This window comes from Barbus barbus, assembly GCF_936440315.1.
Source record: "Barbus barbus genome assembly, chromosome: 31".
In the NCBI taxonomy this organism is placed as follows: Eukaryota; Metazoa; Chordata; class Actinopteri; order Cypriniformes; family Cyprinidae; genus Barbus; species Barbus barbus.
Genome location: NC_136759.1, coordinates 4,550,938 through 4,577,155, shown reverse-complemented (window position 1 = coordinate 4,577,155; position 26,218 = coordinate 4,550,938). Strand labels below are relative to the sequence as shown.

The 26,218-nt window shown below is 36.0% G+C and overlaps 1 protein-coding gene across 1 annotated transcript; it reads right to left on the bottom strand.

Moving 5' to 3' along the window:
• Window positions 1-1,660: 1,660 nt before the first annotated feature.
• Window positions 1,661-25,802, bottom strand: LOC306851338 (neutral amino acid uniporter 4-like). The gene is made up of 12 exons (XM_079387499.1): window positions 25,526-25,802; window positions 24,501-24,621; window positions 22,047-22,143; window positions 21,784-21,874; window positions 21,119-21,207; window positions 17,651-17,746; window positions 16,389-16,473; window positions 15,970-16,233; window positions 14,446-14,544; window positions 13,338-13,507; window positions 11,375-11,544; window positions 1,661-2,417 (listed from the first exon to the last, which is right to left on the bottom strand). The coding sequence occupies exons 2-12, from the start codon at window positions 24,520-24,522 to the stop codon at window positions 2,122-2,124; spliced, it is 1,479 nt and encodes a 492-aa protein (XP_079243625.1). The 5' UTR covers window positions 24,523-24,621; window positions 25,526-25,802; the 3' UTR covers window positions 1,661-2,121.
• Window positions 25,803-26,218: the final 416 nt, after the last annotated feature.

Below are 26,218 nucleotides of genomic sequence, written 5' to 3'. Positions count from 1 at the left end.
AACGTCCAGACCTTAGGCGACTGGACAGATCCTTATTTCTATTTAAAGTAATCTTTTAAAACGTGACATGTTTCAGTTCTGAGTGACACCAATGACCGTTATGATATGGACAATGAGACATTTAATTTAAGCTGGCGTTCATTCTTCCTGAATATTGCAGATTTCATTGTTAAATTGACACTATTTGCATTCTTAACGCACGTTCCGATCATATTGTGAACAATTCATCAGTGCACGTTAGTTCAAACACTAAAACATATCATCTTTATAATCTTTCATCAAAACCTAATCACTTCCTCTGGCACTGAAACAAATTTCCTTTTGGCTGACATCACCAAACCCTCTTTTTTTTTCTCCCAGGCTCTATTCTGTATGAATGCCCATTTTTCACTATCCAATCAATTCCTAAATCTAATGCCCAAGGTTTATTCTCAATGGTTATCCTGTTTGGAAACACAGCAGCTCAGATAAGGGGTTTTGTACATAAGTTATAGAAGTGGAAGTAAACAGGGTTGCATAAATGTGGAAGGGTTCAGTACAAAATAAGGTCTATCTCTTTTAGTACTAGAGAAAATTGACTCCTCCCTCAATTTGTAAAAGACACAAATGGCTTTGACGGGAACAGAACAGTTTGCACTGCACTTGAATAAATGTTAAAATTACACTGTCGAGAAAGTATAGACATTAAATTACACACTAAACTTATTTTATTACCACTGAAATACTATTTTAGTTTTAATATTTTCTTCATATTTCTTACAGATTTTTATATATTTTTTTATTTTAATTGTAGTAGTCTATAGTTTTTATTCCTAATTCAATTTCATTTTAAATTTGATTTCAAATTTTATTACAAGTTAATCTAATCTTTTTAATTTTAATTGTACTATTATAACTTAACACTTACTAACATTGCTTGTTCAAAAATGTAATACAATTCTTTGACTCAGGACCTCATAACTAAAGAAAAAAAAAAAGGTCACAAATTAATTTTAGTTTTGGAAACATGGTATATTATAAAATTTGAAACTTTCACAACCCATCTGGATTAACATGACAATGCCACTAGTCAGTAATTACACTGGGAAATTTAATGCTGATAAACCAAGTAACACCAGCTTCAGCAATCCTGAAAATACTAAAAACACTAAAAGATAGATAGAAAGAGGCATTGTCACATTTGGCTTTGGCACCCCCAAAACTACTAAAATAAAGGTAAACTCTAAAAAATAATAGAAAAAAATTTAACTAAACTGGAAATAAAATGCTAATAAACAGTAAAAAAAAAAAAGGATTTTTGTTGGTAACAATCAGAAAAGGATTATTTAGAATCACGTTTGTACTGAATTAATTTAACTATAAAGCTTCTTCAATGCTTTTTGTTCCTGCATTAGTGCAAACATGATTTTTTGCTTATTACAAACTGAAGGATGAGTCAAAAACTGTGTTACATGACAACAGATAGTTGAAACAGCTCGTTTTGAATCCTGACTAGTTCTGAAAAAATCCAGACTTGCAGAGTGGATTTTTACTTAACGGCTTAATAGCCTGTAATGCATTTAACATTCCAAAGTTTGTCATTAAATAAAAGACTCATTATTCCCCATGAATACTGCAGCAGTCAAAAAAGAACAAAGAAAAAAAATTAAATATCACAAGCCTCAGGAGAAACGATTGGTTTATTAATAATACCGCTAGTCAGCGAGAACATACATTCTTTAGTGTGCAATATTTCTCCGGCGCTCTCCTGCAGTGTTAAATGCTGACAGCCCGTCATACTATATGCTCCACCGACCTGATGGAGTCAAAGCCATTCCATCTACAACGGGGTGGAGTCATGGAAAGTCCATAAGGCCGTACAGAGGAAATAATTCCCACGCACACAATCACTCACTCACACACACTCGCAATCTGAGCTACAGCCACGCACATCAGGCATGTGCCTGTGGAATGAGCGACAAACTGAGCTATAAAAAAACCACACCTCAATCCTCCTTATAAGACGAGCTCTTCATCCCAGAGAAAAAAAAGCGCCTGTGCGGTTACAGTATTTAAAATGACACCGTGCCTTTTAAATATGGAAATGTAACTCGATTGGTCCTTCGTTTGTGGGCATGGTCTTCAGGGTGGTGAGGTAGTGGGTATGGTCCAGTTCCCATTGTCATGGAGACTGGTCTGTCCTTGGTCGTCGGGATAAATGATCTCCTCCAGAGTCACATAGGTCCCGGTCAGGAAGCCAATGAAGCCGAGGGCAGCGATGGAGAGGTCTTTGAGGAGCAGGAGAGGAGGAGGTGGTTGACTGGGAAACGCCACCAGCTCCACCAGCGGCGGGAAGATGAGCGCCAGCGCCGAGCTGCTAACAGCACCAACCAATGAGATCGCCAGATCTAACCGCGGTATCAAGACTGCTGTTATACCTGAGGAAGAGAGAGATGCAGACAGAAAGGAAGGGAGAAATTAGATTTTTGCAGGAAAACATAAGTACTGAAACTCAATGCCATGATTCTGACAGGCCTGAGTGGTTTGCCAAGATGTTGCTAGGGTGTTTCTGCTGGTTGCTATGGCACTGTATGGAATTGTAAGGGTGTTCTGCAGTTGTGTTATTGTTAACTAGAACGATAAAAAAAAAAAAAACGCATTTGTTTTTTAGATGAAAAACTTAAAATTCTGTTGCATTGGAAAATTTTAATAAGTGGGACTGGGGCTGGACTGTTTGCTAGAATATGTGTTGGCTGTGGCGCAGCGGGGGGGCCATTGTGATATATTGGAAATATTTCTGTTTCAAACAATGAAGATAAGCCAATGGATATTATACAAGCAACGTGAAAACTTTGCGCAAGACTGGTGAACGATTTTCACCAGAAAGTGAAAGTAAAAACTGATGGTGCTTTCATTTTAATCAGTAATTATGTCCCCACTGAATGCAACAAATGCCTCGTTTATAATGGGTTTTGTTTTTGTGTCGTCAGCCGGGACACAGCATCACAATACGGTAAGGGGCGTAACATTTCGGTCTCACGCTTGAGGTATTCGGCCAATCACAACGCACTGGATAGCTGGCCAATCAGAGCACGCCTCGCTTAATAATGTACAGTATGTGGAAAATGTTTTTTTAACCTTAAACCACGGTGTTATAAACGTGCAGCCTAATAAACATGTGCTGCTTGTCATTAAAGGGGTCATATGTTGCTAAAAAGAACATTATTTTGTGTATTTGGTGTAGTGCAATGTGTCCACTGAAGAAGATTTGTTCCGAGCCTAAACTTGTTTCTCTTTCACATTTACCAACCAATATGCACAAAAATACGTCAGTATAAAATCACCATAAACACAGCCGTTTTTGTCTTAAGTGAACGTAAACATGTGAAAGAAAACGCACTTGGGCGGATCTAAAAATACCTTTCACATGTGCGTTTCACTTAAGAACAAATACATTCGGGAGTCATAAGCATATTACAACAATTTACACTTAACTAAGAATAATGGTCAAATTTATAACTGTTAATATTCTAAAATAAGATCTTTCGACCTCTGGAGGATGCAGCCTTTCGTTTGAGAAACGGCCCAAGTGTTCCATTTGAGACAGGGCCGTGCTCGCGCTTCAGATGTGTGTGCTGCATGCAAACAAGGTGTTACCCGCTTCTTGGAAATTTGGAACCGGTTTTAAAACGGAACCTGTTCTTGATACCCAACCCTAACAAATTTTCTACCTATTAGATTGTGTTTCGTTAATGTCTAAACCTACCCCTTACAATAATCCAAAAACACAGCGAGACAATTTACGCTAAATATTTCTCTTGTGGCCTGAACATGATAAAAACGAGAAGAAATGTATTTCATGTTACAGGTTGTTTTTGAAAGTCGGTGCTTGAAATTAAAGCTGCTCTTAATTTTCATTGATGACTGCAGTGTTAATTTTAATTATAGGCCAATAATTCATTGTAAGCTATAATAGGCCTGTTTTGAAAGATTTCTAAAAGACCTTTTTAAAAACATTTAATTAAATGTTTAATAGTCTAATATTTTATCATCCTCACAGCGATTAATTTATGCGTTGATGCGCTATTACGGAGGAAATTAATTGAATAAAAAACCCCTAATAATAAGAATGTAACAGGCCTACATTAATTGGAAATACCAAATACTCTTAATATTGACATGATTTATTTTGACAATATCTCTGGCTATTGTCAATACATGATCATCATCTTTTGACACAGCCTTATCGCGCATATATAAAGTGTTAGGATATGTGTGCACACCAAAAGCGAATGTTATTCGTGCAAGTAGATTATATACAAAGTCATGGCAGGCGACGCGATTGCTGCAAACACGTGATATGTACGTCTCAATCGTGTTTTCCATGCAAGTTAAAAAATTTAAACTTGAGTGGAAAATTTGCATGATGCATTGTTACGCAAACCAATCAGCGAATAGCTTATTGACATCCAGGTTGCCATATCTGGTTGTATCAGAAAATGAAGGAGAGCATTACGCAATACTTTTATCCAAACGAGTGACACAAAAAACATCCTGCGAGTAATCTAGAATGATAACACTATGCAAATAGTTGCTGTGCTTTTGGTGTGTACACCATTATAATGCAGTTCCTAATGTGTTGTGGGTGGTTGCTAGGGTGTTGCTGAGGTGTTGGGAGTGGTTGCAAGGGATTTTGCTCGTTTGCGCTACAAGGCATGTTGCATATCAAAGTTTTATACTTATGGTCAACACTAATTATAATAAAAGAAAAAAGATGGAGGCATGTTATTTCTGAGCAGTTTGTGTAAAGAGAGACAAAGCAACAACTTCGCAATTTAACCGGCTGTGGTTTCCAGCTGCAATGTGTGGGTTTAACCCTTGATTGGTTGTGTGGTTTGTGGACTGGTGTATGCAGAGGATCGTGGCTGAAGAACTAAATCAAAAATCAATATTCATCTTTTCTGCTGTGGAGGAAGACAAAACCCCTTCTCTTTTCCTTGAAAACAAAGGCACAACAATTTATATCCACACACACAGCTTTTAGTGGAATGACTGCAAACGTTCCCCGCAGCCTTTTATAAAAAGCGCACGCACACACTCAGGCTGTACACATGTTTAATTCATGAGACTTGAGTGTGAAGTGTCACACACCTGCTCTCTAAGCTACATCTTCTCCCTCTCTCTCCCCTTCTCTCTGTTGCAGAAGAAACCAGTAACATGTAACACACACTGGGTTCTCGCTCTCACTCATGCATTCTGAAAACTCAAACACGCATGAACGCTTCAGTTTCTCCTCTTTGTGTGCTACTGCCACCCTCAGGATAAATGTTTGACAGTTTGGTACATGATATGAGAGATAAACGAACACCAACACATGGACCCATGTTCAAAATAGAAATCTAAAAATGAACACAAGAACGCAAATAACCAAATATGAATAATAATTAAGGAATGTGATGTTTTATGGGTACTGATGAAGCAAGCATCACTATTGCTACTTCATGTGAAGTGACATACTCGGAATTCGTGCTCTGCATTTAACCCATCCAACGTGCACACACACGCAGCAGTGAACACACACACAGACACCGTGAACACACACCCGGAGCAGTGGGCAACCATTTATGCTGCGGCGCCCGGGGAGCAGTTGGGGGTTCGGTGCCTTGCTCAAGGGCACCTCAGTCGTGGTATTGAGGGTGGAGAGCGCGCTGGACATTCACTCCCCCACCTACAATCCCTGCCGGCCCGAGACTCGAACCCGCAACCTTTGGATTACGAGTCCGACTCTCTAACCATTAGGCCACGACTTCCCCGCTATATAGAGACAATATGAAATACTTTTAGTCAGCGTTATCAATTTTAAATATTAAAAATAATTTCATATTTCAAGATTAATACAATTTATTTTATATTTTATTCATTTATTATTAATTAATTTTACATTTAAATAATATTCTCATTTTATTTGATTAATTTTCTAACTGAACAAATTAGTTTAGTTTGTTATAGTATTAAAATAAAACTAATGATAATAATGATAATAATAAATAAAAACTATACAGACATTAAAAAATATTAAAAATGACAAAAATGCACAAGAAACTACAAAAATAAATCCAAAATATTATTATATAGTGTTGTCAAATGATTAAATCGCATCCAAAATAAAAGTATTTGTTTACATAATGTGTGTATTGTGTATATGTATACAGTATACACGCACTTTCAGTATATTTAGAAAATATTTACATGTATACATTTATATTCATATAATTGAATTTATATATAAATATTTAATATTAAGAGAACATTTTTCACATACATACACGTGTGCTTCTATTTATTTATAGTCGTGATTAATCGTTTGATAGAACTATTATAGTATTATTAATTTATTATAAGACTAATATCAATGAAAAGTGCATAAACATGAGATTAAATAATGTGGCTTGATCCTTGAGGTGATTTAAACCAACAACCTTTGGGTTACAACTGAGCCTTAACTACACCAGAAGCACCTCAAACAAACATCTAAAAGCCAGAGGCTTCTTGAAGAATGTCTCGGAACGCAGGGCCTCAGCATGCAGGTGCATGATAAGCTCTATCACGGAGCTCTGCGACAGGCCTCAGCGGAGAGCTCCATGATGGGCCTGTCTCCGTAGGGTAGGCAGGTAATAATTCACAGAGCCTCAGGAAGACTGAGATAAATGAGCAGACACTGAACGAGTCCCTCAACTCTGCCCCAGCTCTCACACACACCATAAAAGACATACACGGCCACAAACACACTATATAAAACAGCACCCACACATACATATACCCATACACACAACGCGCCCACTAATCTATCACAGCACTCAGAGGGGTGACGGCCTTGGGTCAGGGAACCAGGGAGGAAGCACGTCAGGCAGAAAAAAAACACCGAGATAAAAGACAGCATGAACGAGTGACAGAATGAGAACTTCATCTTTTTATCTACCAACACGGGCCACAGACCTGCAACCTTCAGAGCTCATTACCCCGTTCAACAGCACTTCCACAGACCTCATCTAGAACTTCCTCAAAAGAGCTACATACACCATAAAATGCTCCAACAGACCTGCAAGATGCATGTGATATTTAAAGATAAGTATTAAATAATTAAATTAATATTTCTTTGTATTTTTTATATTTTATTTAATTTACTTTTTCAAAATTAATTTAAATATTTAAACTCTGCATCCACAAATTATAATTATTAGAATCATCTCTAAAAAATATATATATATATATATATATATATATATATATAAACCACACACACACACCTCTTGACCTATGAAAGATTTTTGTAGATAAAATCAATAAATAATTCCATATTTCAATACGAATAAAATTTGACATTTTCTGAATTTAAATATTTTTAATTTGTGTTTTAATTAATTTTAATTTGATAAAAACAATATATTGTAATTTTATATAATTTTTAATTTAAAATTATATATCATTAATGAAGTCTACTTTTTCAGGTATTTGTGACTGCTGGATACGATTTTATAGACTGCCTTGAAAAAGAGCAATTTGCTCACCAAGCGTGAAGGATTTCAAAATTCAGGGGTTAAATTAGGGGGGTGGGCTGGGGTTGCGGATACACAGTTATTTGGTGAACAAAAAAAAAAGGACATTATTTGAAAATGATTTTCCTTGAAACTAACTGGTAACGTCTTGTATCTGCCATTGCCAATAGCCCTTGACAGGCTCAGACTACAGATTATGGTGGGCTATTGGGTTACTCTCTATAATCTGGTGCAAACACATGTAATATTTAGGATGCTTTTGATATCAAGTTTTGCTGGTTAGCTTTGTCCTTGACAGGGTACAAGATGACCTACAATCTAAAACATGTAATTTCTGAAATTGTTTCATTCAAAAGAAATAATGGTAAATTAAATACTAGAAATTGAATATAAAATTGGAAATATACAAAGACAAACAACAACAAAAAAAACATTAACATGCTCCAAGAACTGGTAACTTAAACAGGGTTCCTACAGATACTGCAAAATGAAAATTCAGGATTTAAGGACTTTAAGCACTACTTTTCTGGTTTTCAATGAGTAAAATCAGATCTCACTTTGTGATAAATCACAAAATATTGCTATTATCTTTCAAATTCGAATAAATAGACTAATAAAACAAAATGGCATAAATAAAGTGCAGCACATGCAAAGAATGCAATGACTGTGGCAACTTTAATATTTGAAAGGATACTATGGCAAAGTTATTGCTTTCCTTATTCAAACTACCTTTTTTCTTCATGAATATATGATTGACCTGAAGAATGAAAGCTATACCATACATTTGGAAAATGATAAGCTTTATCACCGCTTACAATACACTTAGCTCACGAGATGAGACAAAATACAGATAATTGTTTTAATACTTTAGTAAATTGTCTTTTAAATCACAATAAGTAAAACAATGCAGTTGTATTCTGAAATGTTTTAACTAATCTAGGGCTGTAACAAACGCTTATTTTGCTAATCAAGCAATCTACTGATTATTTTGACAATTGAGTAATCTATTTATTAGTAATACAAATAGACCTAAGTGAAAAACACTTTAATATGACTATTTACATATAAACTAACGATGAGGCAGTAATAATTGGCTCAAATATAGTATCAAAACCAAGTACATGGTTTTGTTGAACAACACTTAAAATACATAATGTAATGTGCCTATTTATTATAACAAATACCTGCAGAGGGCGCCAACGGCCTGGTGACGTTTCATGTAATTCAACGACATTTAAATCCATTTCATTTTAATATTTGGCCACATGCAAAGTCAAACTATTATTTTGAAACCGCGATGTACAATCAATGTTTTTATGGAGCTGACGTGATTACTCTGAGCTGTTTACAAAGCCCCGCTGCTTTTTTAATAGTTTTTCCATGTTAAAATGGCGTTAGATGGATATCTTTGATCATTGCGCCTCTAAGCTTTTTCAACACGTCGCGCTCGAGACCCAGGCTTCTTTTCCATTCATCAGCTGCGACTCGTGTTTATAAGAGCAACAATTTCTGATTGGTAATTAATGTTAGTTTGGTTGAGAGTGAAAGCTGTGTTCCTCTCATACCATTGGTAGGCCAACTCATGAACTCGAACGTGATATCAACAAGTGATCAAGAAATGTAGGACTTTTTATTTTCCTGCAGCCAAACGCCACACACCGGAGATCTGGCACGGAGCCGGAGAACTTTAAGCCATGAATTGCATTTATTCTCATGACTTTTCCCAGCCTTTTAGAAATATATTTGACTTGTTTCAATTTCTAAATTAAATAATTACCGTGTTTTCAGAATATGGGAACCCTGCTATTTTCCTTCCTAATAAATTTTCCTGGTCTTATCGTACACAACTCACCGACACATTTTATTGTGAATGTTTTTCATAATCTTTCAAAGTGTGATGACTTTCTCTGCCTCTGAAATGATTTTTCTGCTGTGTGTGCAGAGACAATAACATTAACCAATAATATCTTGGCCAATAAACCAATCACTCCATTGGATAAAATCAAGTTCCACTCAACTCCATTTCCCACCAACTATCGTTTTACTCGGGAATGCATAATACTGAATTTTAAATGCGGTTTAGCAATGAATTAACATGAATATGTTTCTAACCCCACCTAGCTCTTTTCTTTAAATAATGGTGTCCATGCTCCTTTCGTGTCTCCATGCTGCAACTTGAAACTTTGAAGAGAGAGACGGAGCAGCCAGTGACCGAGAGGTCGGGATGAAAGTGAGAAAGAAAGTCATGGATGCAATAAAAGAAATCTTATAATCGGAGAAAGTGATATGTCCAAGGAGACCAGAGAGACGGAGAGAACAAAAGACCGACAAATGAATTGTGAGCAGGGCCACTGGGGAGGGAAGGAAGGAAGGAAGAAAGATTGTATCTACATAGAATGATAGATAGCTACAATATCAATCGCTGGAATGGTAGATTGCTAGAAAGATAGGTTGCTAAAAAAACAGCTAGAATGATAAATAGCAAAAACAATACCTGGAACAATAGGTGGTTAGAAGAGGTAGAATGATAGTTACTATTAATAACAGCTAAAACAATAGACTAATAGCTGATGAGATGTCTAAAACTATAGCTAGAACAATGGATAGAATGATAAAAATAGCTAGAATGACTAAAAAGATAGACAGTTAGAATTAGTGAGCTCAAAGAATAGCTTGAACCATAGGAATGCTAGATAGATTGCTAGAGCGATAGAACGAATGATCGAATGAACAATTGATAGACAGAATGAACTGGTGGATGACGGCATGAACAATTGATAGAATGGTTGGATGAATAAACAACAGATGGATGAAGGAATAAACAATGGATGGATAGAATGATGGATGGATAGACAGACTGATAGAAAGGATAGATGGATGTTTGGATGATGAATGAATGATGGAATAATAAACAGAACAATAGATGGAACAATAAATAGCTAGAATAACTTTATCCATCCATCCATCATTATTGTAAATGAACGCTGAAACTATTAAAATGGAAACACTGAAAATATGAATAAATACTATAATAGTATATCAATAACATTAAAATACTGCTGATAGGTAGATCCTGTTTTAATAGTCATACAGTCTCGCTCCATTTTTCTTCATGTCTAAAACAAAAACACACCATCACTCACTCTTTCATTCACTCTCTGGTGTGTGCACTCGATCCCTGCAACATTCTTTCTTCATAGCAAACGCTCTCAGTCGTACCTGCATGACTGACGGTGTTAAACAAATATTTATTTTCATATTTTAAGTCTCTGGGTGGTTCACGGTTCAGTGGTAGACTCAATTTTTCCAAAGATAAAAAACATATCAAACTAATCCAAAAGCCTTCAGGTTGGTTTACAATGGTTCACAGCATCCATCCATCATTTTGGGAGGGGAACAAACCTCCACTATCTCTCCTCTCATCTCCAATGAATACTAGAGGCAGAACTAGGATGAGGAGAAGATAGGAATAGGGAAAAATGAGGAAAGCAAGGAAACAGAACGAACGGATGCATGGATGGGTGGGTGGAAGAAGTGCAGAGAAAACAGCACGGAAACAAAGAGGATGATGAAAAAGTAGCAGCGTAACAAAATGAACTGCCTACAGACTAAGCTAATGGTGCAAATCCTTTTTAAAATGGAATTTATTGAATAAAATACCAGTATGCTTGCAATACAACTTTTCATTTGAGTCACCATTTTATTTTCACTGAGCTTGACAATGCATTCTGGGATTGCTTTCAGCATAAAATACATGACTATGATGCCTTAAAAAGCTGTTTATTGAGGCAGTTCAGGGTGTTTTGGATGAGAGTGTGTGTGTGTGTGTGTTCACTCACAGGTGAGGCAGACGAGCAGCGCTCGCAGGCTGAGATCAGCCACCCGTCTCCAGCTCTTCCTGACGCGCTCGCACACGGGTGGAACCAGAATCTCTGCCGGCACGAAAAACTGCACCGCAAAACTCACAAACACACCGAACGAGTACAAGACCTTCACCAGCTGATTAGACCTGCAACACACACACACACACACACACACACACACGAATACTGCAGTCAGAAACCACAGAATGTGCAATTAAGGGTTGAAGAACGTCAGTGATGCAATGCAGGATTTCAACACGACTTCAAAGGAAACTCAACACAGAGTGTGTTGAAAAATTATTAACTCGCACTATGCTGATTTCAACACTAGAGATGGGAAAAATGAGAGCTAGTTTAGAACTTCATTAAAAAAAAACACTTGATAGCAAATAAAATTATTACACTAATGTACAAGTTAGGAGTGCATAAAATGTTTTATTGTTTTAAAAGAAGTCTTGAATTTGATTAAAAATAAATTCAAACAGTAATATCATGAAATATTAAAATAAAATTATTACACTAATGTACAAGTTAGGAGTGCATAAAATGTTTTATTGTTTTAAAAGAAGTCTTGAATTTGATTAAAAATAAATTCAAACAGTAATATCATGAAATATTAAAATAACTTTCATTTCATATATTTTAAAATGTCATTTATTCCTGAGACGCAAAGCTGTATTTTCAGCATCATTACTCCAGTCTTCAGTGTCACATGATCTTCAGAAGTCATTCTAATATACTGATTTGCTGCTCAAGAAATATTTCTGATTATTATCAATGTTGAAACAGTTGTGCTGCTTCATATTTTTGTGGAAACCGTGATGACAGTCAAGATATTTATAATCCTGAAATGCTTTACTTTACTGGTCAATTAATTGCATTCTAAAAAAATAAAAGTATAAATTTATAAAAAAAAAAAAAAAAACCTGACGCCAAACTGAGTAACTTAAATAGCAGAATATATATAAATTGGCATAAAGAAATTTTAAAACGTATAAATAAATATAAAAAAAATAGTTTACTAATGTTAATGTTAAATATTAAACAATATTAATATTGTTAATTAAATATAAGTCAAGATTTACATTTTTCTACAGCATGATAAGTAAAGTCTGATTCATGAACAAATGACTCTTATGAACTTAGTCAATGAATTTATAAAAAAAAAAAATTGTTTATTTTACTTAAGTCCTGCAGTTTGCCAAATTCTTTTTTTAAATATAAAATACTGCAGTCTCGCAGTACAATGCCACTAAAAATCTAAATGCATAATAATTACCAAAACAAAACAAAAAAAGTTCAATGGTTTCAGATGCATGTCACAGTGTCGTCACTGCAGGATGTGTCAACAAAACAGGTGCTGGATCAGATATTGGCTCTGGTGGCAGATTGTCCTCAGCTGACGGGATGCTAATGAGATCTAGAAATACGTTAACTGCTAATAAAAGTCTCCATGAAAGTGAGTTGGAAATGGCAGGCTTTAGTTAAAGCTGAACTCGAAAACAGCTGGTTTTGATTTCTCTGTAATTTGATCTTAAGTCACTCTGAGCTGTGATCAATCACTCGAGATGTTTCTGACGGTGAACATATAGTTTAATATTAGTTCTCTGAATTTAACTCCACTACAGCAGAGTGCTGCGATAACTAAACTGAACTGACTTACACTCAGATTTGATGCATGGGACTTTTAACATTTTTAATTTTCAGCTTGTGGAGAGAGTCGTATTGGAACACGATGCAGGCCGGACTTGAACCTGATTTTCCCACATGAGTACTAAAGTTCAATGTGTATCCATTTATTTGTATTGATTTATACTATTTTATTATAGTTTTATTGAGCATGGATGCATTGACCACTGTTCTTTTGAGCTTTCAGAGAAATTCCCATCACCTCTCTGATGACTGGCAGACTTTTTAAGTGCGTAAGTGTCATATTCACCAGGAATCATGTGGAAGGTTAAGCGTGATGCTTCCTTTGATGTCGTCACTGAAGCGCAGGTATCCCAGCGTCGCTAGGGTCACGTAAAGGACGATGATGACACCCATGCCAATGTTGAGGGCTTGAGGGAATCGCTTCGGTTCCCTCATTTGATTCTCCAATGGAAGAACCTACACAAAGCAAGCGAGACAGAAAAATACAGAAGATTGATCAGCAGGCGGTGAAGCTTTGCTCCAGGCGTCACATGCACAAAGCCAAGTCCAAAAAGTAGTGTGCAAGAAGATGCTGTCTTCTAAGTAGCTTTCCTTTGATCAAATTCAGAAACAAATCATGCATCCTGTAGCTCAAACAGCAAAGAATAACGCTAGCAACGACAAGGTCGTGTGTTCAGTTCCCTGCAAAGATCAGCACTTTAGTTTAATACGTTTTAATAACATTTTCAAGACCTCTGGAAAAAACTAACAAAAAAAAAAAAAAAAGTTTCACCATTTCTTCTAATGGTGAAAAAAAAAAAAAAAAAAATCCACAATTGTCTTTCCCTGACTTTTCAGCAGAGGACAAAATATAGAAAGATTGATTATGGAGAAAGATGTCAGATGCATATGTTTTTTTAAGAAGAAAATACTTAATGTTTTTTTTTTTTTAGCATTGCACTAAAAATATGCATGTTGTTTTGGATAAAAGTATCTACCAGCTATATTAATGTAAATGTAAATAATACTACTAATAATAATAATAATTATATTTAAAAATCCAATACTGCATTGCAACTAGTTTTTTTTTATACACATGTAAAAAGGGGGTAGGAGGTTATGAAAATTACAAATTAGACCATAGAAAAAGCAAGAAGCACACTATTCAAGAGTTTGGGGTTGGGAAGATTTTTTTTTTTTTTTTTTTAATAAGTCCCTTATGCTCATAAAGACTGCATTTATCTGACCATAAATACAGTCATTTTTAAAATGTTACTACAATTTCAAATTACTGTATTATACTTGTACCTAATTTCTTCAATAGCAAAGGAAAAACTGATAAAATAAAAAATTGCATAGGCAACGTCAAATCAAAAATCACATAAATAAAAGCTGAATCATCATCATCATCTCACCACTCCAATTCCCTCAAAGGCAAATATAGCTGTTCCAAAGAAGAAGGGAAACTTCCTCCACGTGGAGGCGTACGGCAGACGTCTGGGATCACTCACATCCTACAGACAGACAGAGGTGGTAAGAGGCATGATGTAGTTTCACATCAGGATTATAACTGCAGTCTTTCTTTGTAGCACAGAGGATGAAAGACACGTGCACACACACACACACACGTACAGGAACAATGCACGTAAAGATCCAGTGTCAGCCGCCCACAGCCCTGAAAATCTGATGCATATAGAAAAATGCCTCCAATGTGACTTGGCGGCTTCATACAATGTGATTGCATCTGCATGCATAGGCCTGTATCAGTCGTGTTCCTAGACTGAACAATGAGGATTCCTGGCTACGGAAGTGGATATGAGACTAGACATACACACACCAATAATCACATAATAAGCACATAATAATAGTCTGCACCAATAATCAGAATAAAACCAAAATTGCAATATGGCTTAGTGCAATTATCAAATCAAAAAGGCTGTGAATTAAATAAATATTTACTGCACGAGTGAAGCACGCCACTGTTTGTTTCCACACAAGCAGTGTTTTCAGCATCTCGGAGCGGCTCTGTTCACAGTAAATGCTGCTCAAGACAAACTCATCTCTGCATCGGTTTGAGTTGCTCATAATATGCATTTGCAGATGCAACATGCGTCCATCATCTTCCCAAATTTGTAATAAGAAACGCTGATAATCCAGCTTCTCATTACAACAATTGAAGCTCATTTATGCCAAAATAAAAGCTTAATGGTTTAACATTTAAAAATGAAAAAATTAGACAGTAATATTAGTATTGTATTTTACAGTTGTACTCTAAAGTAAAATGATTATCATCATGATTATTTTTGTAAATACTTTTAAATGATGAAATTGCATTAGTAATATTTTAATGTTTTTAATAAAAACTGTTAAATCCTCGATTATTTTACAATAATTACAAATATTTAAATAGAAATACTTATTTTAATTACGTAGTAGTAGTAGTAATAATAATAAGACATTAAAATAAAATAATTACTACATTATTTTATTACACGTTTCTTAAATACTTGATTTATTTTACAGTAACATTACAATAAAAAAATACTTGTAATAGTTTTGTTTAGTAATGATAATATTTATTATTATTATTTGGTTATAAACTTGATTTATTATTTTACAGTTAAATATTACAATTATTTATTATTTTAATAATTTTGTTTAATAATAATTATTATATTATTATTAAGTACATAATTGTATAGTATTTTATACATTTACAGTAAAATAATATAATAAAGTATTACTATTTTAATAGTTTTGTTTAGTAGTAATAATAATTTATTATTATTTTATAGTTATATTGCTATATAAAATCACAGCAAACCTGGAGCTTTATAAAAATGCATTTTAAAATCACAATTTTAATCAGAAAAAAAAAAAAAAAAAAAAAAGCACTTCAGCTTTCCCTCAAATCGTGCAGCGCTCACACACACACTTACGTTGAGTATATATGTGAAGATGAGGACGAGGCTGACAGCCATACAGAGGTTGGCGATGGCGGAGAGGGCGGCCATGTTCCTCAGGTCTCTGATGAAGGTCAGAACGATAATGAAGGGAAGGAGGAAGACCATGTAGAGCCGCAGGTCCAGCCCCGCAGCTGAGGAGACAGAAGGCGCTGTGGGGGAGACGGTGCCCCCCTCGGAGCTGTTGGAGTATAACAGCACATTCTCCACAGAGCTGTTCAGATGAGTTCCCTCCATCACCTAACAAACACACACTGCTGTGACTTCAAGACTTTGATTGGCTGTTACATTCAAAGAAGAACTGTTCCAGCTCTGATCGGCTCCAGCTCTGTCACAGTCAAAATCAGTTCATTTATGGAGAAAATGAACGTCTGGATCTCTACTCTCACACATACCTGTTTAATGTTCTCAGCCAGGAACACAAAATAAACGCTGCAGAAGCCCAGCTGGGTCAAAACCAGGAAGAAATTCACCAAGTGCCTGGAAAAGATTGATTTGAGGGAAAATGATTAAAAACAGTTTTATTGAAATAACGAGATCAAATTTAAATTACAGGTTTAAATTAAGGTTGCCATTGCAACTAACAGAAATATTGAAATTCTAAATAAAATAAAAATTTAATGGAAATCTGAAAAAAAAAAAACTACTTAGAAATATTTTAAAAAGCACATAAAATAAATAAAAAAACAAAAAGAGAAAAAAATATTTTATGGGAGAAAAAACAAAACAAAAAAAAAAAAAACAAATTAGAATACATTTAATCTAATAAAATATGAAAATAAAAGCTAATTCAAAATATTAATATAAATTATAATAGAATATAAATACAGAAATATTTCATAATTAAATAAATACTGAAATTCCATTATGTTACTCAACCGTATGTTGTTCGAAACCCATTTTTTCATGAATAAAGATTCTTAAAAAGATGCCAAAGCACTACATTTTTTTATTATTATTAGACAATTTTTTTAGTGAGGTGATTTCAGGCTTCTCCGCAAACAATTTTATGGGTTTGTAAACACGTGAGGGCGAGTCATTGATGACAGAATTAATAGCTTTATTTTCTGTATTAAATATTAATACTTAATATTTACAACAATTATTATTAATCTTATTATATTTCATATTTTGCATATTTTTAATTGTTTATATGTAGTATAGGTATAGTAATATACTTAATATATAATATACTTGTAGTATAGAATTAATTTTTCAGTATATTATCATTCAATACAGTAAATGAGTGAATTTTTCTGCTATATAAAATGTTAATTCATTAATGTTTGTTATACATGTTATGTAATATTTTAATATAATAATATCATCAATTATTATTTTAAGTTGTAGTAGTAGCATAATCAGGGGTTTATGTTTCAGTATGCATGATATTATGTTTGGACAGAGATAAAAATGAGGCAGCATTTCCTGGCAGGACAGATCTTTTTAAGATTCCAGGCGTGAGGTCTCTCTGTGTGTGGGACATCAGATCTGAAAACACACCACTGCAGGCAGAGTCCTGTCTCGCCGCTCTCTAATGAATATATTCATTCAAGCACAGACATTTGCCCTCTTGCCTTCTCTCTCTCTCACGCATATGCACACGCGGGGGGTGGGGGTCTGTCATGCCAATGAACTGCATGATGGGATAGCTCACCTCCCAACATGAGCACCTCTCCTCAGGCACTGGGAGGAACTCATCTCCATGGCAACTGCAACCGTGTCGCTGTAACCGAGGGGGGAACGCTTCAACCTGTGAGGAAGGAGAGAGAGAGAGCCAGACAGAAAGAGAAACACAGGGAAATATTCTTCAAGAACAAAGTAGTGCAGAAACAAAACAGCTTGTGTAATTCTAGAGGGAGAAATGCAGTCAAAACACTTCAATAAAAGAGGAAGGACAAAAAAAGTCATATTGTATGCGGTTGGGGACAAAAATGACCCCTAAACCTAAATCTGACAAGACCTCCCTTTGGTGATGTAATAAAAATACTATTTTCACACAAAGCAGGTGTGAATGTTTAAGGTTTTAGTTATTTATAACCACCCTAATGAACTAATCCCCAAACAGCCAAAGATCATCTGATTTATTGGTCTAGTCAATATATCGATCTGTCTAGTCTATAATATATCCTCACTGCCATAACTTGGCAAGCGTGTGACAGCACACTGATGAGCCTGAGATTGACAACGCTTCGCTCCAACGCTGGCACATCTGACTGATGCAGCAGCCTGCGCTTCCTGGAGTTAGACCCCAGGGACAGACCTTTGATCGCGTTTGAAGAGAGAACGCACACAAGAAGTGTGAACGCACAGACAGATATCCAGACTGCAGGAAAGTCCACACGCTAGAAACCGCTGCCTTCAGAATACACCGTATGCATGCATCAAATCTTTGAGCTGACCGCAAAAACCCTACCACTATAATTTTACAAACAATCTGAGACTCTGATGTTCATTTTGAACAGCTAATGAGATCTGATTTCCTGGTTACCCATCAGGAATGCTACATGCAGTCTCTTTATTCAGCTCTCACTGCAGGCACGTTTCGCTTGCTTCAGTTCTCCGCCACCAACAGGATCAAACGTCTGGTTACAGTTCCAAAGAAAAGAGGGGAGAAAAACCTCCACCAGGGGGCCACAATCATCTGAGAGTCACCTGAACGGTGTTATCCACTTGTAATCCACTCTTGTTTCAGTCCCATTCTTCTCTCTGCTTCCTGTCACTCTTTACTTTACCAGGATAATAGACAAAAAAAAAAAAAAAAAAAGCATCACACAGTTCAGGTGACTCTCAGATGATTGTGGCCCCCTGGTGGAGGTTTTTCTCCCCTCTTTTCTTTGATCATATTTAAATCATTAAAATATAAATAGAACCATAAAAAAATAATAATATTAATAAAATGAAAATAAAATGATAAAACAAAGATCTGCATGCCAAGCATATCACAGAACTGTGATCATGCAAATACATTGAAAAATTTTAATTATAAGGGGTCTTCCAATAAATATTCTGGGCCAAAGGGTTCAGAGAGAGAAAAAAATAAAAAAAAGACATAAAAAACAAAAAAAACAAATTTGTCAATAAGTTGGATAAGAATCAGGGTTATTATAGTTAAAGGGGTCATATGATGCGATTTCAAGTTGTCTTTTCTCTTTGGAGTGTTACAAGCTGTTCGTGCATAGATGAGATCCCTGAAGTTGCAAAGACTAAAGTCTCAAAACCAAAGAGTTATTCTTTATAAAAGTTAAGACTCTGCCACACCACCCTAAAACGGCTCATTTAAACACGCCCCCACATGTCTACATCACAATGTGGAAATATTTGCGTAATGCCACCCAAATGTTCACGCGAAGGCGGCGTGGTTTCAGTAACCGCAGTAGTGTTGATGCAGCTCTGTCAGGGAGACGCTGTGTGTTTCTAGGCGAAAGCAAAAGCACTTTATTTGGCCTTCTGAAAGTAGATGCAATTAGGAATCATTGGTTAAGATTTCTTTACAACAGAACAGCATAACCCAAATGTTCAAATTTGTGCAACACATTTTATGGACGGCAGTTTCGTGAAACTAGTAGAGTACAAGGCTGGCTGTGCACAAAGGATATTTCTAATAAAAAAAATAAAATAAAAAAAGAAAAAAAAAAAGGGTCAGTTCCGACTTTGCTATGACAATCTGGCATTTCTCAATCAGCGACTGTAAGTATGTTTTGTTATTAGTTCAAGTATTTGCTATTGATTATTCAAATGTGGAGTTTTGCACGTAACGCATTGTGTGAGTGTGTGTGTGTGTGTGTGAGTGTGAGGGGAACAGGGTCACATCACAGCGGAGTGTACAGCCCGTCAGAAATCGTCTTAACCGCGGCTTGTGTGCAAATACATACGCGCATCATCACTGTCCGTCACGTGACTCTGTTCCCCTTTCGGGCTTGAACTGATAAAACTAACTTGAAAGCTGAAGCTCACGATTATGGTAAGGGACGTTACATTTCCGACGCGTGCTTGTGGTGTTCGGCCAATCACAACGCACTGGGTCAGCTGGCCAATCAGGGCAGACTGCACTTGTTGGAAGGAGGGTCTTTGTAGAAAACGATGCGTTTGAGAGAGGCGGGGCATAGAGGAACTACAATAATACACAGTATTTGAAAAATAATGTGTTTTTTTGAACATTAAAGCATGTCAACATATTCTGTTACACCAAATACACAAAATAATGATCTTTAAAATAGCATCATGACCCCTTTAACTAAAACTAACACCTTTACATAAAAAAAAAATAAAAACAGAAAAAACAAAATATAAAAAAAAAAAATAAACCCATTTGTCTATTTGACAGAAACTAAAATAAAATTAATAAACCTATGCAGACAATGTCACATGCAGACGAAAAAGATAACTAAATTGCTAAAAGTTTAATTAAAACATAAATAAATAATAAATATTAAACAAACTTTCCAATATAATTCTAATAATAAAATCAGTGTTGTTTGAGATACTATTATAATTTTTATTCATACTCTGAATCAGTTTTTTTATTTTTATTTTATCTTATTTTTTCATTTTAATTTGACTAATTGTGTTTGTTATTTTTCCTTTGAGAGAGAGATATAGATATATATACACATATTAGTTTTTTTTATCCATTTTTATTTTAGTTTTTGCAACTGGTTGAAAAATTTTTTTTTAATTCAGTTAACGTTTATTTTAATTCAAGTAACGATTTTTCTATGGTTTTAATTTTAGTTTCAGTTCTAGTTAACTATAATAACGCAGACTAAAATAACTCAAACCTAGTTCGCTCATATTAGCACTAAGGCTTAATGTGACATAAGCATGTGCGTCAGGCACCGCACCCCAGCTCCAATGTATATTTATTTTATTTTAAAAATCATCACTGATCATAAAACCCGATTCACCACAGAAACCATGCTTTGTTAGACCTAGTCCTAGTTCTACTTTTCAAAATCAAACCACTTCTTCATTGATAAAAAAAAGTCTTGCCCTCACATTTCATTTCAACTACATCTTCAAACATCAGGCCAGGATTTAAAAAAAAAAGAAAAAAAAAACAAGAAGCTGAAATGTGATTGGCTATGGTGAGTGAGCCAGTGGGCTGTGATTGGTGCGTTCTTACCGCTCACTGAGCTGATGACTGCAGTTGACCAGGATGTGCATGCAGTGAACGCACACAACGCCCATCAGAACCAGACTGACCGGACCGAGCTGGAGGGAAAACAGACAACTGAACTAAAACAGTTTAAAACATAATACTGTATCTGTTTTAAGTGTCTTCTAGCCTTATCGTTCTCTCTCTGCATGAACTTTGCTTGCTTACTGTATGAGGCCTTAATGACGCTAATAAAGTTTGTGGACTGACACGTTTACAAACCAACAGCAGTTGGACTGTCAGCAAACATTACAACATATGCAGGTTTAGACTGTAAACCAGTCTGACCTGTTGTAAACTCACATCTGAGCTTGTTCACCCATTAAACAGTCAGTATCCGGCGATCAGAACATGATGGTGAAAACAAACAAATCTAATTACAGGGGCAATAGAGCTGCAAGTGTATTTTGTGGGAAAAACAAATACATTTATTACTCCCCTTGAGCATTTCAGGTTTTTAGAGTCTGTAAGTCAGCTTCATGATCTGGTTTTACTAACAGTCTGCCCCTGAAAACCTGCACGTAAATCTAGAAGTGTGTTCATATTCAGGGTTAGTTTTGAACTTTGAGAAGACATCTAGACTGGGTTTATCACTCATAGGTTTTCACAGAAGAAGCTGTAATGCTACATACCACTATCCCGGCATTCTTCACTGCTAGAGGAAGCCCAAGCAGCCCTGTGCCGATATTCCCCTTTAAGAGATGCAGCAGGGTTTCAGTAAACCTGAGGAACAGAGAAAACATGTTTTTTTCACATGTTGTTATTTCAAGAGATGTCAGAAAGGCTAGATAATATGCTGTTTATATATACTTTTTTTTTGTTACAGATGAAATTGTTGTTTGCAAACAAACCCCCACAAAAGAAACCCTGATGTGAGACACCAGGTGAGACTCACGTGATGCCTTGCGGCAGATGCTCTGAGTCTTCATCTACGTCTACATCCTCCTCCTCACCTCCTTCTTCCTCCATCAGAGGGGTCATCACCTCCATGTCTGCTCCGTGTCATATTTGAAATAAAATCACAGGCTTAAAGGCATCGGATCTTACGCAGTGTTAAATGCATGGCCTGATTAAACAGATCTAGTTCATGAATTAAAAAATGAGAACAGGTCTGCTTAAAAACAGCAGCTTGATGCTTTATTCGGTTCATCAAGAAACACCTGAGTAGCTCAAAATAGTCTGTCCGCTCAGCCTCATGCGGACGCTGTGTTTTCAGATCATGTATCTGGTGATCAAAACAGGTCAACCACAAACCAAAGAAAGAGGTAATGCTGCCCTAAAGTTAAAGGACACAGGTGTCTCTGCTGGGAAAGCACTGGTGTAGTTTAAATTAAATTAACATTTCACAACTGGATGGTGTTAAACATAATTAGAATATAAATATATGAATATGCACAGCTAAACAGATGAGTTTTGAGTGGATTTAAATGTGGCTAATGTTTTAGCACATCTGATCTCTTCTGGAAGCTGGTTCCAGCTGCGGGCCACATAATAGCTAAACGCAGACTCCCCTTGTTTTGTGTGAACCCTTGGTATTTCTAACTGACTCGATCCTAATGATATGAGTGGTCGGTTCGGTTTATATTCAGTGAGCATATCAGCAATATATTTAGGTCCTAGGCCATTGAGTGACTTATAAACGAGTAAAAGTACTTTAAAATCAATCCTAAATGTAACTGGAAGCCAGTGTAAGGACCTGAGGACTGGTGTGATATGCTCAGATTTTCTGTTTCTAGTCAGAATCCTAGCAGAAGCGTTCTGGATGAGCTGCAGCTGTCTAATGGTCTTCTTGGGAAGGCCGGTGAGGAGACCATTACAGTAATCCACCCTGCTGGTGATAAAGGCATGAACAAGTTTCTCCAAATCTTGACTGGAAACAAAACATCTAATTCTTGCAATGTTTTTGAGATGATAGTATGCTGATTTAGTTACTGCTTTGACATGACTACTGAAACTAAGGTCTGTCTCCAGAATCACCCCAAGATTTCTGACTTGAATGAATGATGCATTTATATAGCGCATTTATTGTGTATTGCCGTACACCCAAAGCGCTTTACAATCATGTGGGGGTCTCTCCTCGACCACCACCAGTGTGCAGCATCCACTTGGATGATGCGACGGCAGCCACAGCACAACGGCGCCAGTGCGCTCACCACACACCAGCTACAGGTGGAGAGGAGAGAGTGATAGAGCCAATCAAGTGGATGGGGATTACTAGGAGGCCATGATTGATAAGGGCCAGTGGAGGGAATTTGGCCAGGACACCGGGGTTACACCCCTACTCTTTACGAGAAGTGCCATGGGATTTTTAGTGACCACAGAGTCAGGACCTCGGTTTAACGTCTCATCCAAAAGACGGTGCTTTTTACAGTATAGTGTCCCCATCACTATACTGGGGTGTTAGGACCCACACAGACCACAGGGTGAGCACCCCCTGCTGGCCTCACTAACACCTCTTCCAACAGCAACATAGTTTTCCCAGGAGGTCTCCCATCCAGGTACTGACCAGGCTCAACCCTGCTTAGCTTCAGTGGGCAACCTGTCTTGGGCTGCAGGGTGATATGGCTGTATCATATCACCTTGATTTTTGATTTTTAGTTATTTGACCCCTAGAGTCAAGGTATGCATTCACCTTGAGAACTTCATCTTTGTTTCCAAATGCAATGACCTCAGTTTTCTCCTTGTATAACTGAAGAAAGTTCTGTCACATCCAACTGTTAATTTCATCAATGCATTGGCAGAGGGAGTCAATGGGGCTATAGTCATTTGGAGATAAGGCTAGGTAAATCTGGGTATCATCAGCATAGCGGTGATAGAACCAAATTGCCTCTCTCATTATTTGACTTAATGGGAGCATATACAGGCCAAACAAGAGCGGTGCAAGAATTGAGCCTTGTGGGACTCCGCATGTCATGAACGTCCACTTAGATTATGCTCTCCTATACTCACATAATGACCTCTCCCTTCTAAGTATGACGTCCTGAACCAATTTTAACACATACACACACACACACACATATATACACATATATATACCTAAAATATCATATAAACACAAAAATGCATAGTATATACATAAAAATGCATATTCTTATTAATAATAATCAATGTTATTCAAGCAATACTACACACTGAACTATTTTTTAAACATGTTTATATTGACTGATTTTTAAATAAAAAATTTGTGCTTAATAAAAAGTTATGGTGTTTATTAAAATTGTTTTAAAAAATTATAATTTAATCTATTATATAGAATACAATTACATGGTAGTACTGTGGTGCTTTTTTTGTTAATGTAGAGAGATGCACGAAAGTAATGAAGTGTGATCTGTGGTGTAAAACACATTACCTAGTTGTTCTGGTGCTGGCATCTTGTGCTGCTCATCTGGAAGGTGTTTATTCAAAGCCGCTGAAGCGGATTATGTTGCAGGTGTGTGTTGTGTGCTCTGATGTGTTGATAGGGGAATCAGCTGTAGACGGCATATGCAATGACACACATTCATTACACTCCAAACACATGGACTACACAACATTTAACTGTTGCTGCACACTAATGTGACATTTTAAAACTAACTTCTCTTTGTAATTACATTAAACAACAAAATGTCAAAGCAGTTTCTAACTGTTAAGCAGTAAAAAACATAAATAATATGCATATTGTGTTGCAAATGCTATGCAAACTACAAGACTTACATTTGGACACACTTATTCTTTATCATGGCCATTTTTCACATTTTAGAGTAATAGTAAAGACACCAAATTTATTATTAAACCCAAATGTATTGGACTGGGAATATTATATTATATTATTATGCATTATATATTACATAATCATAATAATAAAATCTATATAATAGTTACACAAACAATACATAAAAAATAAAAAATAAATGTGTTTATTAAAAAGTTTTATTACAATATATATTTAATATTTAAAGATGTAGGCTACTTTTTTCAAATATATTTTAGATGTAAACATATACATGTGTTTGTGCATAAAAGTACATATAATGCATATTATACTACTATAACTGTTATGCAAACAATATATTTAATAGACATTGTTTACTAGAATATTAAATGTATTTAAATTTTATTTACTGAAATTTTTAAATAAAATGTGTTAACTAAAAATTGGTGTTTAGTAAATATACATATACATATACATATAATATAATATTTTAAATAAATGTGTTTACTAAATACCATTAAATATATTAAACGTTTCATTAAATAACAAATATACAATAAAAATGTAAACAATAAGTTTAGGGTTTAAAAATACAGCAATATAAAGAGTTAAATGTTGATAATGTAGAGCATTATAAGCTGTATAGAGTGATGGGTTCAGTAGTGGAGGTGGAGGCGTCTTACCGAAGGAGCGCAGAAATCACAGCCGCTCCTCTGTTGCTCTCTCCGGCTTCATGCGCGACCATCACCGGCCCTGCCCTGGATCCGACATCCGCACCGAACAACCCGCGCGATCAGATGACTCAAGCCTAAACTGATGGCATGCCATTGGAATAGAGCCCTCCCGTCAATGAAGATGAGTCCCGCTGGAGATTTGTAGTGGATCACAGCGGATAGTTTCACCCAGACAGAGGACCTCACACACAAACTATGCGCTCCACGTCACCGACGTCACGACGGAGCAGCTCCTTAAAGGGGCCGCGACACTAATATAGCCGCTGTGTATTGGCCCCTATGGTACTGGACAGGAGTCAGGTTTGACTGGTTAGCTTCAGCAGCTACTACACCAGAATACAGGCTACATTAACTTCCTGTCATTTTTTTTTTTTTTTTACCCGCCTCCTTAAGAAGTTTTCTCCTGAGAACTGTTAGTATTCAAAAAACAAAATCGTAAATAGCAATACAATAATCATGTATGCCAGTGATATTTAATGTATGGTAGTGCAACTTTGTATAACGCATATAGCAGTAATGTAATTTATTATTTAGAGCAGTGGTTCCCAAACCTGTCCTACAAGCACCCCTGTCCTGCACATTTTGTATGTCTCCCTTATCAGACACACCTGATTCAACTCATCAGCTCGTTAGTAGAGACTG